Raw genomic sequence first — 17112 nt, forward strand, 5'->3', positions numbered from 1 at the left:
AGCATGACAGAGTATTCTCCAGCCTTGTCCTTGTCAACAATCACACCTGTGTTAATGAAAGAATCACTGACATGACGTCAGCTGGTCCTTTTGTGGCAAGGCTGAAATGCAGTGGAAATGTTTTTGGGGGATTCAGTTCATTGCAAAGAGGGACTTTGCAATTCATCTGATCACTCTTCATAACATTATGGAGTATATGCAAATTGCCATCATACAAACTGAGGCAGCAGACTTTGGGAAAATTAATATTTGTGACGTTCTCAAAACTTTTGACCACAACTGTAGCTTTTAGGTTCTTGCTTCAGCCACTGCTCTTAGAGAGCATTAGCATGATTATTTCCCTCCATTAGACATATCTGTATATGTTGCCTTTATATGACTACTACTGGATGATGATTTGTGCTTAATGCTGCAGTCTAGTAACATTTCTGCAGCCCCACCCCAATCCCTTAGCCGTTTACCTAAACAAGTGGTGGGGTGTCCTGTTTATTGTTCTCTGTACTGCAGACTGCGGCTTTAATAAGACTGCATCTTTAAGTCTGGTTACATTTCTCCAGCCGCATACCTCAGCTGTTTACCAAGTGGCGAGGTGACCACTTTGCTGTTTTATGTATCGCAGACTGCAGCTTTAACGCAATAGAAAAAATATATGGTACAATACATGCTCATAGTTTAAATGCAATCAAATGAAGAGGTTGATTATTGGCTAGAATAACAGCAGCAATGAATGAAATCACAGATCCCTACTAACGCCTTGAGTTGAATTTCAAATTAATTTAAGCTCCCAATGGCTCTGGCAGTATACTGCACTGTTTATGATGCATTATCTTCCCTGTGGCTGTCAAGCTCTTTTACAAGGTCACCTCTGCATGCTATAGTTCAGCTCTCCCTCTCTCCTGGTGTGCCAACAGTTCATGCTCCACTGTGGATATGCTAACACATCATCCTTACTTCCAGCCTCTCTAACTGTCGTGCCTTCACCATTATCAAATGCACTGTAGATATAGACAAGTGCCATACAGTGTAACATGGTCCACTTCTGCCACAGTGAACCACAACATAGCAATTTCTAAAGCACCACCAATACCACTGACCAATACAAGCCAAGGCATTTCTGGGTTCAGGGTCAGCAGTACTTCAAGTCTCAGGAATACAAAGTCACATTTTACAATGCTGACATAGCCATCTGCTACAGCAGTAGACAAAGTTTCAGAATCTTAAACTATTCACATTAATTATAATATATACAGTGGGGCAAAAAAGTATTTAGTCAGCCACCAATTGTGCAAGTTCTCCCACTTAAAAAGATGAGAGAGGCCTGTAATTTCCATCATAGGTACACTTCAACAATGACAGACAAAATGAGAGAAAAAATCCAGAAAATCACATTGTAGGATTTTTAATGAATTTATTTGCAAATTATGGTGGAACTCGGGAGCCACTCGGGAGCCCATTTTTTAGGTGGTCCCAAACACACAACCCTGACGTTGTGAGAGCCACGCTCTACCAACTGAGCCACACAATGTATTTTAACAGGCTTTGGATGATTTGCATATCCCCGCAGAATATCAGTGGAAAACATCGAGTTGGAGTTCTCGTCTCTCTACGTCAGGACCAGATCCTTGGAGGAGAAGGTCCAGAGTGACCCAGAGCTCCTGGAGCAGCTGGACCCCTTCCTGCAGGTGGGAGCACATTCAGTCAGAATCTAATTAGGGAATTCTACTCTGTGCTGATTACGGCGCATGAGGGCGGCACACAGTGAAGGCATCCTTAGCCAGTTGTGATATCAAAACGGGTCCTAGGGTGACTGTAACTTTGTAACATGACTTCAATGTCATGTGATGTGTGTCTGTACATATAGTAGACAAATAAATGTATATCAGATAACTTACCACCATGATCTCAATTGGAAGAACACCCCATAAGCATAACAAATATGGGCCAATATGAGTCCATATGTATTTTGCATGTTGATAAGTGCTTACCATTCATACTGTCCTACATCCCTGATATACAGTATCACCAAGCCCCCTGTTTTTGGTATATTTTGATGGTAATATTATGTTCAAATTTGTTTTGTTCTTTATATATCTAATCTATGTGTCTGTCATCCATTGTCTGTCATCCCCAACAGAGCTCCACAAGGACCCTACAAGATCTGAAGAGGCGCAGGCTGGACCTGCGGAAGGAGGGAAATGCGCTTATTGACTTCTTCTGTGAAGACAAGGACACCTTCATGCTGGACGAGTGCTTCCGCATCTTCCAGGACTTCTGTCTCAAGTTCAAAAAGGCTGTCAAGGTGAAGTGTTTTTTCTTTAAACATTTCTATTCAAATCTTTTAAGACTCTACTATGTAGTTTCAGATAAGTAACTCACGTTATCCTGCATTGCATTTCCTGAAGTAACAAAAAATTATAAACTCTTTAAAAGAACATACTGATGTAGGTGTATGTAAACATATAACAAAATGTGGAAGAAGTCAAGGGGTCTGAATACTTTCCTGAAGGCACTGTACACAAAATGTTATTAATTAGCCCGTCCTTTCGCTGTCTCTGTCAGGATAACCTGGAGCGGGAGCTGAAGGAGATGGCCAGGCAGCGGCGTCTCAGAGAGCTGGAGGAGAAGCGCTTTGCCTGGAATGCTGACCAGCAGCAGGGTGCTGTCGCTGGTAACGGAGGTTTTGGCCGCAGCAGCAGCGAGAACGACGTGGACATGCTCACCAAGGAGGGCCTACTTGACTTCCTCCAGCAGCGTCCCGCCAGCCCCCACAGCCCCCTGGGTCGTTCAGCCAGCGCCCGTCGCCACCGCCACACTGTGGCCTCCATGGCCGACCGCGAGCTTCATGGCTATCTGGAGCTGTTCGGCAGTGGCGCGGCGCTGCCAGCAGACTATGCTAACAAGTTCAACAGCCTGCCACGCTCCGGCCGCACCCTTCAACGGAGAACCGCCCCCTGGCTTGTGTCCCAGGACGATAACCGCGAGCTGGGAAATGGGCGGCAAGTGCTGGCCACGTCACACCGGGCCGAGACAGAGCCCATCAGCCCCTTGGCCATGTACTCTTCCACAGGCTTTAATGTCAATGAGGAACCGTATAACAATAATAACAACTACACGACCGTGTCCGAGGGGAGCTATCTGCCTCGCTCATGTCACAACCGTAACGTCTTTCAGAAGACTCCCAACCCCGGAGCGAGCATCACGGCACACATGAACGTCAGCGTGGAGAGGCACACGCTAGTTCCGGGAATTCAACCGTTTGACCCCCCAAGTCCGAACAATAACACAAATCACATGCACTTTGTTGACCACGAAAACGTGGTGGTGACGGACTTGGAAAGGGAGAGGGAACCTCCAAAGACACTCATTTTGGATACTCCTCCTCCTTGTCCAAAGAGTTTGGAAAGAGGGCCAGAGCCCGCGGCGTGGGAAGGTGATATGGCGTCCTCTCAGTTTGTGGTGGGCCCGCTTCAGAAGGAGGAAGAAGAAGACAGCAGCACCATCTCCTCAACCACCTGTGACACGACCCTCCCTCTTGACCCCTCCGTATCCAATAAGAAACCGGTTTTCTACATCTTAGACTGCACAGAAACTGACTGCTCCGTAGCGCTTGACTACTCTGAGATTGAAAGCTCGCCTCTAATGAGGGAAGGATTGGTCCCTGACGTAAAAAACACTGACTGCAACAACGTCCAGGGGAACCTTCAAGACCCCAGCTCGCTGTCCTCCAACTCCAACTTTGATTCCACATCCACAAACGATCAGTCCGTCTCCGCCTCCACAAATGAGATGTTGGCGTCAAAGTCCAGAGACGAACGTGCCCCATCCGTCGGCTCCTTCGTTACCACGGAAGAGGGGGACACAGATAGCTGGGACACGGCAGAGGGTAGGCAGGTGGGCGAGAAAGCTGTAGAGGGGTATAGCCCTAAACCAACACACTCCAAGAACAAGAATGTGTCAAAAGTTTCCAAAAACAGCGGAGTGGGTCGCAGCGTCAGGATGTTGACAACCACTGAGAACCAGGGCATGCGGAAGGTGGTGCCCATCACCAAGCTCAGCCGGACTGGCAGCAACGCCAGGCGGGTGGAGAGACCAGCCGGGAGCCATGAGGGTGCAGTACCCAGGCAGCCTCTCCGTGACAAGAGCACCCCAGCCAGGGGGCGGGGCGAGAAGATCGGTAGGCCCCCCCGCCACTCCAGCTTGCCCCCAGAGGAGACCAAATCCCAGGGGAGCACCGGCCTCTCAGGCTGGGCATGTGACCTCAACCCACGAAAGCCCTCCTTCCGCAAGCCCAGCGCCAAACCGCTGAGGAACCTGCCCAAGCCACCGCCAGAGGCAAAGATGTGCCGCGCCACCATGAGAGCCCTGGCTGCCCAGGCCCAAGGTCAGGTTGGGGCACCCTCTGAGGCTAGTGCTCCCGAAACACCTACCCACAGCTCCAAAACCCCATCAGCCACCCTGCCTGGCTGGGCCCGCAACACTGTGGCCTCCTCCTCTAGGACCACCAAGAAGGAACTCGCTCTCGCCCTCTCCAACCCTCCGACACCCTCCAGGAGCCCCTCTCTCCGGTCCCGCAGCAGCTCCCAGAGTCAAGTACCCGCTCGGCCTCCAGCCGCCGCCACAAGCACACCTCCTGCCAAAGGGGGGCAGCATTCACCCCGGAGGGAGGAGAAGGAGAAGGCCCAAGTAGGTGGTCTGCAGAGGGTGCAGAGCGTTAAGGCCTCAAGCCGGGCGAGCACCCAGCGTAGCGACACCCCCCCACTGCCGCCCACCCGCGAGCGCTCACGCAAGAGCAGCAGCTTCTCCGAGAAATCTGTACAATCCATTACGTCATGTAGGACCATCAAGCCCACCTGGAAGTAGTATTCAAATATGGTGGAGCTCGATTGGAGCCAGAGAAAAAGAAATGTACTATGGTTTTCCCCACGTACTGTAGATGGACATTTTATGTCCTCTTTCATTAGCTACTCTATGACATCCCACCTCATCCATATCAAGTCAATGTACAGGGCTCTGTCACAACGTATTATATGAACTGCAAAATATATAATGCACTCTATGTAACCTCTCTGTAGATAAGATTATTTTTTTCGTGAGCCCCCGTTTGTTTTTGAGCATTCTTCGCGGGGAGACAGAACTGACAAATGGCAAAATCCCCCTTTTTTCCTAGGAGCCTTCTTTGCCTGCTTTGTGGTCTTAAACTCTATGTAATACTGTATAATGACATGTCAAAATAGAAGAAAAATTAGAATGCTTTTTTTTTACAGACCATTTTAAGATGGTGTTTACATGGTATTTACTTAAAAACTATGTGGTAGTAATCTTTTCTGGTACTCACCTCAAAGAATTCAACACTATTGGTAATTTACTGTTACCAAATGGTACATAGAGACACGTGTGTCAATGAATCTCGTAGAAACTGAAGTGTGATTACTATGCAATTATTAGATAATTACCATTTTAACAAGTACTTTCTAGGTAACTACCTGGTAAACAGTGACTGTAAAATGAAGTGTTACTGAAAAACCACTACTGAACATGTTTGAATGCTGCTAATTAGCTTTGACAATTTGGGGACTATGTTAGTGTCTTCATTCAGGGTATGAGCTTTGTGAGATGCTGCCTTGCTGCTGTTGTGATTGTATCTTTGATTTATGTGGTTCTCTACTTTCCTTTGCACAGCTATACTATACAGTAGCCTGGAGTCCACACTGAATATCACTCTGTTTTTCTATTGCTTCACTTCACTGATTTAGTGTGAGTCTGATCCATTAGGGTTCACTTGGGATTGGCAAAAAAGAGCTGGTCCAATCAGTGTCCTCTCAGATACTATGGGCGGGACAATAGTGAAAATAACTATTCAGGGCCTTATTCACGAGAAACCAATAAGAAACAACCATTTGGTTTTCCGTTTGTACTACTGAATAAGACCCTGCTCTCAGTGTCATTGTACTCCTCAGCAGTTGGCCACTGAGTTCCTTTCCTGCTCCACTGAAGTTATACCTCGGTTATACTTGACATTGCAGAAATAGTATATAGTATAAAAAAAAAGACACAGAAGAAATGCCCATAGGCCCTATTCAATCCAACTGGGTATCCAGGTTTCCGAGGTTAAGTTAAATAGACATTATTGCTGATGTGCTGCATTGTCTTGGACAAAATAATATGTGCAGTCAGATATTAGGAAACTGAACAAAATTTGAATTGTCAATAAAGAATGTTGTTTTTCACTTGTTTTGGAAACCTGGTTGTCAGGGTTTGATTGAATCAGGTATCCTATTGTGTACTGTATCAAGTGCATTAACTGTTACTATTAGCAAGTACAGAAAGTTATTGAGCCATTATCCTCTGTTTATGATACTCCAGTTAGTCCTTTGGTAGGATTCCACTGTAAAGTTTTACCTTTACCTCTTAGAATACAGTACAACATGTACTTGGTCATGCAATGTATTTTCATGTACTTGTGGTACTTTTGACATTTGTATTTATGTATCAATCACAAGCAATGTTTCTAAATGCTCTCGATAAACACCTCCATTCTAGCATTGAGTAGACGTGCACACAAAGGAAATATTTTTCCTGCTATATGCTATACCTAGACGAACGCTAATGCTATGAAAAACAGCATTGAACATGTAGCTCTTCAGACTGAAGTAACACCCAACATGGTGTTGTTTGTCTCCGTGTTTTGTCACAATAATCGTCTTTATAATCCTTGACTTTTCTACTGTGAATGTTGTCATCTGATTTTTGTACTACATGACTTTGCGTAATTGTGTTCCTTGACCGCCAATGGTCGTGATTCAAGTAATACCGTAGATTCTTCAGCCCTGAAATTGCTCCTCACTAGACTGACCCGTTTGTGCTGTCTTGTCCACTCCTATGGTCATTGGCAAGCCAGCACAAACAGATCTGGAACTAGGCCAGCTTGTCACACCACTTGCCTTTGAAACAGCATTGTGCCATTGACTTAAATAACAACAACTAGAGTGCATTAACTTGAAGCTTGATGTAGCCGCCCCATCATCAGTAGTGTCTCCTGAATTGTAAATAAGAGTAGAAATCCTCCCTACATTCCATTGCACTGAATGAATTAGAATGGATATTACAAATCACGGGCTTAGCCGATTAGCTATACACTCTGTGTACATAGTGTAAAGACATACTATTTTGTATTATACGTAGAGCTTGCAATATGTTTACATGTAGCAAACTGTATGTGGAGGCTTGGAAGTAGTGAAGGTGAGAGGAAATGCTTAACCAGACTTTTTCCTCTCTTGAAATTGTCACAATGAACAGCATCGTTGTTCACAGACCAAACACTGAGACGCTCAATTCAACTGGTCTTGAATCAACAAGTTCAATCTACTGTACTCTCCATACAGCTGTTGTACCATTTCTGTCTGTAACTCTCAGAGCAAGCCTAAATCAATCCTACAGGCCACATCCCTGCAGTAGGCCAGGATATTTTTATCTCCCTGCTCTCTGCAATGCAAATGAAGGGAGGCAGTTAATGTCACAAAAGACCCAAAGGCCATACGTCAGCCCAGACGGGCTGTGTCTCAAATGGCACCCTATAGGGCTCTGATCAAAAGTAGTGTGTTATATTTGGGACACTGGCCTACGACATGTCTTATGGCTAAAGAGCGAGGCACAATGCTCCTCTCACTCCCTCTCTTTTCCCATCTACAGTCACAGTTAGAGTGTATGACAGATCTCCTCTCCGCCAGACTTAACACAATGTCCAGTCTTTTACAAGGATGGCCCTTTACAAGAGCGGCCTCCCACATCTTATCGCACAATGCCTCCTGCTGCCGGGCTCATTTAATAGGGGCATGTCGACAATGGGTGGTCTTGCGTCAGAGCCACTAAAGACAGTGGGACTTCAATACGGAATGTCTCCCCTTGCATCCCCCCACCACTCTGCTGCCACTTCCTTGTTATGGGGTGGTAACCATGACAACAGTCCAGCAGGTCAGTCAGGACGCTGTGGGACTGAACACTAGCAGTGGTCTGTCTGACTAATAGCCTTAGCCTTTCTAAACTTAGGCCCAACTCCTAATCATGACAGAGCAAGCGCCTGGCAACCCAAAACGATGTTGAAACATTTGTCCAATGTTGCCCAACCCAAACCAAATGGTGGCGATTAATATTTTCCCATTGATTGATTGATGTTGGTGGTTTTTCAAGCCAACTCGAGAAGTTGCACGCACACAATAGTGACTTCATCCACAGTAGGCTACAGTTCATGTTCACTTTCAAATGTTAACCTTAAATTACAGTGTGAGCTATTGGCATGGATTCCTTAGGACCTAGGTGATGGTGGAACTGAAAGCAAGGAGGAATGTTTTCTTGCCTGATCCCAGATCTGTTTGTGCTCTATAGCCAACAATATGGTTGTTGTCAAGGCCTGATGGCACAAACAGATCCAGGACCAGGCTTGGTGTTTTTTACTGTTTTAATGTGATTCTTTATGAGGACCAGACTACGCATGTCTTAGCTGGAATTCCCACCGCTCTATACAGCTGCTCCACTTAATTGCCTTGGTTCTGCTTTGCCGCCTTCTTCTCCAAGTCACTGTCTTTGATGTTAATAAACTCAAACTTCTACATGGAGGAAATTACTGTAATCACTAAACTACACAAGACTGAATATTAGAATGTTATTCTACAGCACTGATCATTTAAAAAAATGTTAAACAAAATCAATAAAATCATCCGATGCTGTGTCACTTTGAAGCCGTGAAGCTTTTTTCTCCATCCTTCTCAGCCTTTTCCCGAAATGGACATTTATGTGAATCTGAAACTGCGTGAATCATATTGGTTTTTGTATGCATTCTACAGGGGGCTGTTCTAAGCAGACGCACTGAGGGCTGCGCTACAGCGTGCTAGACATTTAACACCCTTTCTCTCATCTGTTGTATTAATTAAAGGGAGAGTAACCAATCGTGACGTGGAATATGGCCAGCTGGGCAATGTTCAGTTGCGAATCCTTCTCGAACGTTGAAGATAGAAATGCCATGAATAGAGATGTGATGCCATATTCTACATGTTAGAGATGCATGTTTGTTCTACATATTCTACTATTTCTATCTGAACGTTCCATACTGCTAATCGCGCCCCTAGTCTTTACAACATGAAAATGTTGGCCAACGTTTTGGGAGAACTACCCCTTTAAGTCATCTATTAGCATCTCCTGAATTCACAGCTCTGTCACATATCAGTGGTAAAATCTTTTACGTTTCTGGAAAAATTATTATAGATGTGCCTCCCGAGTTGCACGGTGGTGATGAAGTGGCGCACACAACGTCGTCCGGGTTAGCTACTAAAACAATGATATAATAAGGCTACGGTTAGGGTACAAATTGTTCACTGGGGTAAACATAATAAGAGAGGTACACATAATAATCTCACTGTAACGGCTGTTGGTGGAAGAAGGTGAGGACCAAAGTGCAGCGTGGTACCTGTTCATCCTTTTATTAATGGAACTGAACACTGATTAACAAAACAACAACGCGCACAACCGAAACAGTTCTGTCTGGTACAGACACAAAAACAGAAAGCAACTACCCACAAAACTCAGGTGGGAAAAGGTTACCTAAGTATGGTTCTCAATCAGAGACAACGATAGACAGCTGCCTCTGATTGAGAACCACACCTGGCCAAACAACAAAGAAAAACAAAACATAGAAAATGAACATAGAATGCCCACCCAAGTCACACCATGGCCTAACCAAAATAGAGAATAAGAGCATATATATGGCCAGGGCGTGACACTCACATGGTACTGTTCAGTACCTTTTAGGGTACATGTGCAGATAACCTAGTATAATGGTACATTTTTGTACCCTATATTTTGAATATAAAATATGCAATCATCCCACTCTACTGTGAAGCTACTTTTCTGTTTTTTCAAAGATACAAACGTTCTGTATTTTGTGTACCCTCAATACCCACCACAGGGTACAATAATGTATTCTCAAAAGGAACTAATGACTTTGTCAATGTGGTAGTACCCTAAAATACACATTTGAACTATAATCATTATAATACAATTATTTCCCAGCATGCTCTAATGCAGATAGATTTTTTCGAAATGTTTTGAATATCTGTGATTTTTCATTAACGAAGATTGATTGAGTAATCTTATGCTACACAAAAATAAATAACTTATTTTTCTAAACTAATGTAATCAGTAGGATTTTTTGCACCCGTTACTGAAATGGTTGTTCCAGTTTCAATGGTTTAGGTAGTCTCCTCATTACGTTATCATTCTGAATACAGGTTGTGGGAAAATAGAAAATGCTGGGTATCCTAATTTGGCTGGAATCTGATAGGAATTACGCATCCCTTTCCAAGCCAGCAGAATGTGATTTGCAGGTAGGGTTGCAAAATTCGAGTAACTTTCCCAAAATGCCCAGGTTTTCGAGGAATCCCGGTTGGGAGGGAATAAGCAGGAAATCTGTAGTTACCAGAATTTTTCAGGCCTGCAAAATAAGGCCTTGTCATAAAAAGTAACATTTTAATGATAACATTCGCCTAGGAACTCACTTGGTGAAGGCCGCAGGACTGAATATGAACAAATTCACTCGAAAAGGCAAGGCACACTGAAATTATATTGGAAGAGAGGTTTAGTGGGGGCGTGGCTTTGAGTTAATTTCTTTGGGCCACCAGTGAGTGGAAGTGTTGTGCCATGTACCTTATCTAAAGTCAGCTTTGGACCTATTGACTACACAGTGCATTCAGAAAGTATTCAGATCCATTGACTTTTTCCACATTTTGTTACGTTACAACCTTATTCTCAAATGGATTATGAATTAAACATTACATGAAATATTTGTCATCATCAATCTACACACAATACCCCATAATGACTAAGCGAAAACAGGTTTTTAGAAATGTTTGCAAATGTATTATAAATAAAAAACAAAAATACTGTATTTACATAAGTATTCAGACCCTTTGCTATGAGGCTCAGAATTGAGCTCAGGTGCATCCCGTTTCCATTGATCATCATTGAGATGTTTCTACAACTTGATTGGAGTCCACCTGTGGTAAATTCACTTGGTTGGACATGATTTGGAAAGGAACACACCTGTCTATATAAGGTCCCACAGTTGACAGTGCATGTCAGAGCAAGAAACCAAGCCATGAGGTTGAAGGAATTGCCCATAGTGCTCTGAAAAAGGATTGTGTATATGCACAGATCTGGGGAAGGGTACAAAAACATTTCTGCAGCATTGAAGGTCTCCAAGAACACGGTGGCCTCCATCATTCTTAAATGGAAGAGCTTTGGAACCACCAAGACTCTGCCTAGAGCTGGTCGCCCAGCCCAACTGCGCAATCGGGGTCGAAGGGCTTTGGTCAGGGAGGTGACCAAGAACCCAATGGTCACTGATAGTGCTCCAGAGTTCCTCTATGAAGATGGGATAACCTTCCAGAAGGACAACCATCTCTGCAGCACTCCACCAATCAGGCCTTTATGGTAGAGTGGCCAGACAGAACCACTCCTCAGTTAAAGGCACATGACAGCCCGCTTGGAGATTGCCAAAAGGCACCTAAAGACTCTCAGACCATGAGAAACAAGATTCTCTGGTTTGAAGAAAACAAGATTGAACTCTTTAGCCTGAATGCCAAGCGTTGCGTCTGGAGGAAACCTGGCACCATCCCTACGGTGAAGCATGGTGCTGACAGCATCATGCTGTGGGGATGTTTTTCAGCGGCAGGGACGGGGAGACCAGTCAGGATCGAGGGAAAGAACGGAGAAAAGTACAGAGAAATCTTTGATGAAAACCTGCTCCAGAGCGCTCAGGACCTCCAAACTGGGGTGAAGGTTCACCTTCCAACAACGACCCTAAACACACAGCCAAGACAACCTAGGAGTGGCTTCGGATCGAGTCTCTGCATGTCCTTGAGTGGCTCAGCCAGAGCCCAAACTTGAATGTGATTGAACATCTCTGGAGAGACTTGAAAATAGTTGTGCAACGACACTTCCCATCCAACCTGACAGAGCTTGAGAGGATCTGCAGAGAAGAATGGGAGAAACTCCCCAAATACAGTTGTGCCAAGCTTGTATTTGAATTCATTAGGGATCCCCATTAGCTGCTGCCAAGGCAGCAGCTACTCTTCCTGGGGTTCAAACAGATTAAAGTTTCATACCCAAGAAGACTCAAGGCTGTAATTGCTGCCAAAGGTGCTTCAAAAAAGTACTGAGTAAAGTGTCTGAATACTTATGTAAATGTGATATTTCTCTTTTTTTCATTTGTTCTGAAAACCTCTTTTTGCTTTGTCATTATGGGGTATTGTATGTAGATGAGGGGAAAAAACAATTGAATCATTTTAAGAATAAGACTGCAACATAACAAAATGCGGAAAAACATGCGTTCTAAACACTTTCCGTGTCACGTTCGTTATAAGGATCGGACCAAGGCGCAGCGTGGTATGAGTACATTCTTATTTTTTTTTAAATGAACACTAAACAAACTTATCAAAGTGAACTTTGACGCTATACAAACAAGTGCTGACAGGCAACTACACATTGACAAGATCCCACAAACACCAAAGGGAAATGGCTACCTAAATATGATCCCCAATCAGAGACAACGATAAACAGCTGTCTCTGATTGGGAACCATATCAGGCCAGCATAGAATTACAAAAACCCCTAGACCTACAAAACCCTAGACATACAAAAACGCTAGACAATACAAAACCCCTAGACAATACAAAACTAGCATACCAACCCTAGTCACACCCTGACCTAACCAAAATATAAAGAAAACAGAGATATCTCAGGTCAGGGCGTGACATTCCGAATGCATTGTATGTCAGAAAGTTACTATCTGAGGTATGAACTGGAGTACAAGTATGTACCTATAACTGAAAAGGTACAAGATACCCATTTAAGAACAAATCTAGAGCTTTGTTTCTAGGAGTGTAGATCAGTCAACTCCAGACGGATTCTGTCTATAGATCACTTTTACTACCTAGAGGTGTATGACTGTGTATTCTGTTGATATCTAATGGTTGTCTGGCAATCTTTAGAGCTACCCAATGACCACGGTGGTGTTAAGTAGGGAGAAAACCTTATGAACCCGGAGGTACCACCTAAATTTGTCCAATAAGTAAGTCATACGTTTTATTTTATTTTTCATTTTGATATAGTTTACCCTACTGAAAACAACCCAGGGTTCATACGTGAGATTGATGGTATGTGGGATTAATTGATGATATTACAAAATATTGTTATCTACTATCACTGGCGATGAAAGAAACAGCCTTGAGAATTCTGTTGAAGAAATGATTTTCTCAGAGGGAGTTTAGGATCAACCACTAGAGGGCAAAAGAGTACCGTGTATAATTTTTCTCAAAACCGTTTACTGCATGGTTCTCTAACTCTTGTCCCAGAGAGCTACTTCGTGTGTGTTCTCGCTCTTTGGTAATCAAAGTTGTTCTAAAGAAGATACATAATCTACCATTTCACATAGGCTTTAAAGTAAATGAAATGTCCAGAACACTGTTATGAAATTAAAAGGGTTATCGGAAAGGCTATTACCATTGTGTGTGTGAACTATCTTGATGATCTTGAGTTATCAGGTGCTTCTTTTAACTGCCGTCCTACAACAGCCGAGGTCAGTGTGGTCTGATGAAGGGTTATTGTGCAGATCTGGCCACACTTCTGTGTTGGCTCTAGATATGACCTTCCACTACCTTCAAAACGCAAAGACATAAAAATGCCCCGTGGAGAGATTTTTTTTCTACTTCCTGCAATTCTACACATTTTTCCATGGGGCAGAGAGAACATTTAGCAATCTTATAACACATTTAATGCAATTCTACTCATTTTGCCATGGGGTGGAGAGATTATGTTGCTGTTTTAAAGCTGATTTCCTGCAATTCTACACATTTTGCAATTGAGAATGACTAACAAAATCAATGGGAGGGCCCTGGAGTTCAGGGCCCTTCGGCATGTGCCCTGCATGCCCGGTCAGTATTCAGCCATGATTACTACAAGTTTAGATAACTGTTCAGATTCATTTCACATATGCCTGGAGCTTTCCCTGAACCTAACCCGAAAATGAACCCCAAACCTAATTGTGGAAGGAACAGCTTTGTGCTATGTGTGAGTTAGGATAGATCAATAGCTGTTTTGTGTGTCTCTCTGTGTAGGCTGTCAGCCTGTGGAGTCACAAAGGATGGCTGTGCTGCTTTGGCTTAAGCTTTGAGGTCAAATCTCTCCTACCTGAGAGGGTTGGAGTCGAGGTGGAATCACCCAGGAGTCTCTACATGGGGAATGCTCTAAGCCAGTCTAATGGTTCTCAGATATCATCTTAAGTTGCTGAAGTAATTGAAAGATTATATTAGACCTGATAGTATGTGGAATTACGTTTGGCACAGTGTGTTTACACTTTGTGTGTTCAATAACTGTTGTTTCTCTTAGAGAGCTTCAAGAGGGCCACCATTGTTCCTGTTCCCAAGAAAGCTAAGGTAACTGAGCAAAATGACCTACCGCCCCGTAGCACTCACTTCCGTCAACATGAAGTGCTTTGAGAGACTAGTCAAGGACCATATCACCTCCACCCTATCTGACACCCTAGACCCACTCCAATTTGCTTACCGCCCAAATAGGTCCACAGACGATGCAATCTCAACCACACTGCACACTGCCCTAACCCATCTGGACAAGAGGAATACGTATGTGAGAATGCTGTTCATCGACTACAGCTCGGCATTTAACACCATAGTACCCTCCAAGCTCGTCATCAAGCTCGAGACCCTGGGTCTCGACCCCGCCCTGTGCAACTGGGTACTGGACTTCCTGACGGGCCGCCCCCAGGTGGTGAGGGTAGGCAACAACATCTCCACCCCGCTGATCCTCAACACTGGGGCCCCACAAGGGTGCGTTCTGTGCCCTCTCCTGTACTCCCTGTTCACCCACGACTGCGTGGCCACACACGCCTCGAACTCAATCATCAAGTTTGCGGACGACACAACAGTGGTAGGCTTGATTACAAACAACGACAAGACGGCCTACAGGGAGGAGGTGAGGGCCCTTGGAGTGTGGTGTCAGGAAAATAACCTCACACTCAACGTCAACAAAACTAAGGAGATGATTGTGGACTTCAGGAAACAGCAGAGGGAACACCCCCTATCCACATCGATGGAACAGTAGTGGAGAGGGTAGTAAGTTTTAAGTTCCTCGGCATACACATCACAGACAAACTGAATTGGTCCACCCACACAGACAGCATCGTGAAGAAGGCGCAGCAGCGATAAGTAAAGAAATTAAAAAACAACAGTAAAAAGACAGTGAAAAATAACAGTGGCGAGGCTATATACAGTAATGAGGCTATAACAGTAACGAGGCTATATACAGGCACCGGACAGCCGGGCTAATTGAGGTAGTATGTACTTGTAGGTATGGTTAAAGTGACTATGTATATATGATAAACAGAGAGGGGTTGGTGGGACACAATGCAGATAGTCCAGGTAACAAATGTGCGGGGGCACCAGTTAGTCGGGCTAATTGAAGTAGTATGTAAACATTTTTTTGACCTTTATTTAACTATGCCAGTCAGTTAAAAACAAATTCTAATTTACAATGACGGCCTAGGAACAGTGGGTGAACTGCCTTGTTCAGGGGCAGAAAGACAGATTTTTAACTTGTCTGCTCTGGGATTCGATCTAGCAACCTGGCTCAATGCCCTATAAACATATAGTTAAAGTGACTATGCATATATGATCAACAGAGAGTAGCAGCAGCGTTAAAGAGGGGTTGGGGGGACGGACGACACAATGCAAATTGTCCGGGTAGCCAAGGTAGATTTTTCATGGTGGAGAGTGCAGGCTGAAATCAGGAGAAAATGTAAGTTCTTCAAATTATTGTGCCTTACGAGCTATGCATACTGCATATCTAATGCAATTATCAGTCCTTCCTGTATTTCGCAGTATTTTGCAGTATTTTCTGGGTTAGTTGCGCAAAGTAATAATTCATTTTTATACGTTTTTTTTCTCCAATTTGTCACGTAACTCGCTGATGGCGCCTGGCTTGATTTAACCATTTTATGACATAAAAGCAGGGGCGCAACTTTCACTATGGACAGGGGGTCATGTCCCGCCCACAGTCTGAAAATGCACTCCCCCCCCCCCCCCAGTTTTATCATTGCAATGTTATACAATAAGCGGCAAGGGTGTGCTTTAGGACCATGCGGACGCCTCAGAGTGGTCGGTTAGGCTGTTTGGAGTGTTCAACTGGCTGGATTTAGGACCCTGCGGACACCACAGAGCGGACAGACATGCTGTGTGAAAGGCAAAGTTTCTGGAAGGTTGGCTGGACCGGGTAGGTGGAGAAAATGACGTAAGTGGATGCTGAGTTTGAATCAAGCAGCGCATCGAGCAAAGTTGGTGAAGATGAATGTTCTGAATAGACAACAGTAGTATCGAATACTGGAACAAAAAGGAAATTGTCTAAAATTGGAGTGGAGGATACGTGTATGAATGATAATGAATAGCTTCTTGTTGGGATGCATTTGTTTTTTGATAAAGAGCAAATACCTAGCATGTGAAGTTTTCGTCCCCAAAGCACTGCAGTGTAAGAATTGTAAAGGATTTGGCCATGTTTCAAGTGTGTGCAGATGGACAGAGTATACTGAAGAATGCTGTGTAGAAGGACGACAGTATTGTAATTGTGATGGGGATCATGATCCTGAGTTCCTGGAGTGCCCTGTAAGGGTGAAGAAGATTGAGGTGGCAAAATGATTGTGGCTGCGGCAGAAAGGTTTTTGGGACTTCAGTATTTTACATCGGAAGACTCGCCCTCCCAGGTTCACCTTGAGCCCGTGTAGGGATCAGATCGTTGTTGTTGTTTTTTTAACAGAAATTTGTCTTACCACAGTCAGTTCAGCTCTAGCCTCTAGCTATCCGTCAGATAGCGATATGAGGTGGCTATTACTCTAACAGCTGTTTGTTTGTGTGGAAATGTTTTGTAGCCTTTGTCTTGTCCCATTTCAACAGAAGTAAATGAACTTGGCTAGCTTTTGCCAGGTTGCCATGTACCATTAGAGGGACCGCTGTATGGCCAAAATTTTGCTGTGTATTATCAATATCAGTGAATGATA

The 17112-nt window shown here is 44.2% G+C and overlaps 1 protein-coding gene across 1 annotated transcript in view; it reads left to right on the forward strand.

Moving 5' to 3' along the window:
- Positions 1-8606, forward strand: part of fhdc1 (FH2 domain containing 1) — a 56324-nt gene extending 47718 nt beyond the window's left edge. The window contains exons 10-12 of the mRNA XM_064926002.1: positions 1565-1682; positions 2135-2299; positions 2560-8606. Coding sequence (XP_064782074.1) covers positions 1565-1682; positions 2135-2299; positions 2560-4860 — 2584 coding nt within the window. The 3' untranslated portion in view covers positions 4861-8606. The remainder of the gene's footprint in view (positions 1-1564; positions 1683-2134; positions 2300-2559) is intronic.
- Positions 8607-17112: the final 8506 nt, after the last annotated feature.

The sequence above is a fragment of the Oncorhynchus masou genome, chromosome 20 (assembly GCF_036934945.1).
Source record: "Oncorhynchus masou masou isolate Uvic2021 chromosome 20, UVic_Omas_1.1, whole genome shotgun sequence".
In the NCBI taxonomy this organism is placed as follows: Eukaryota; Metazoa; Chordata; class Actinopteri; order Salmoniformes; family Salmonidae; genus Oncorhynchus; species Oncorhynchus masou.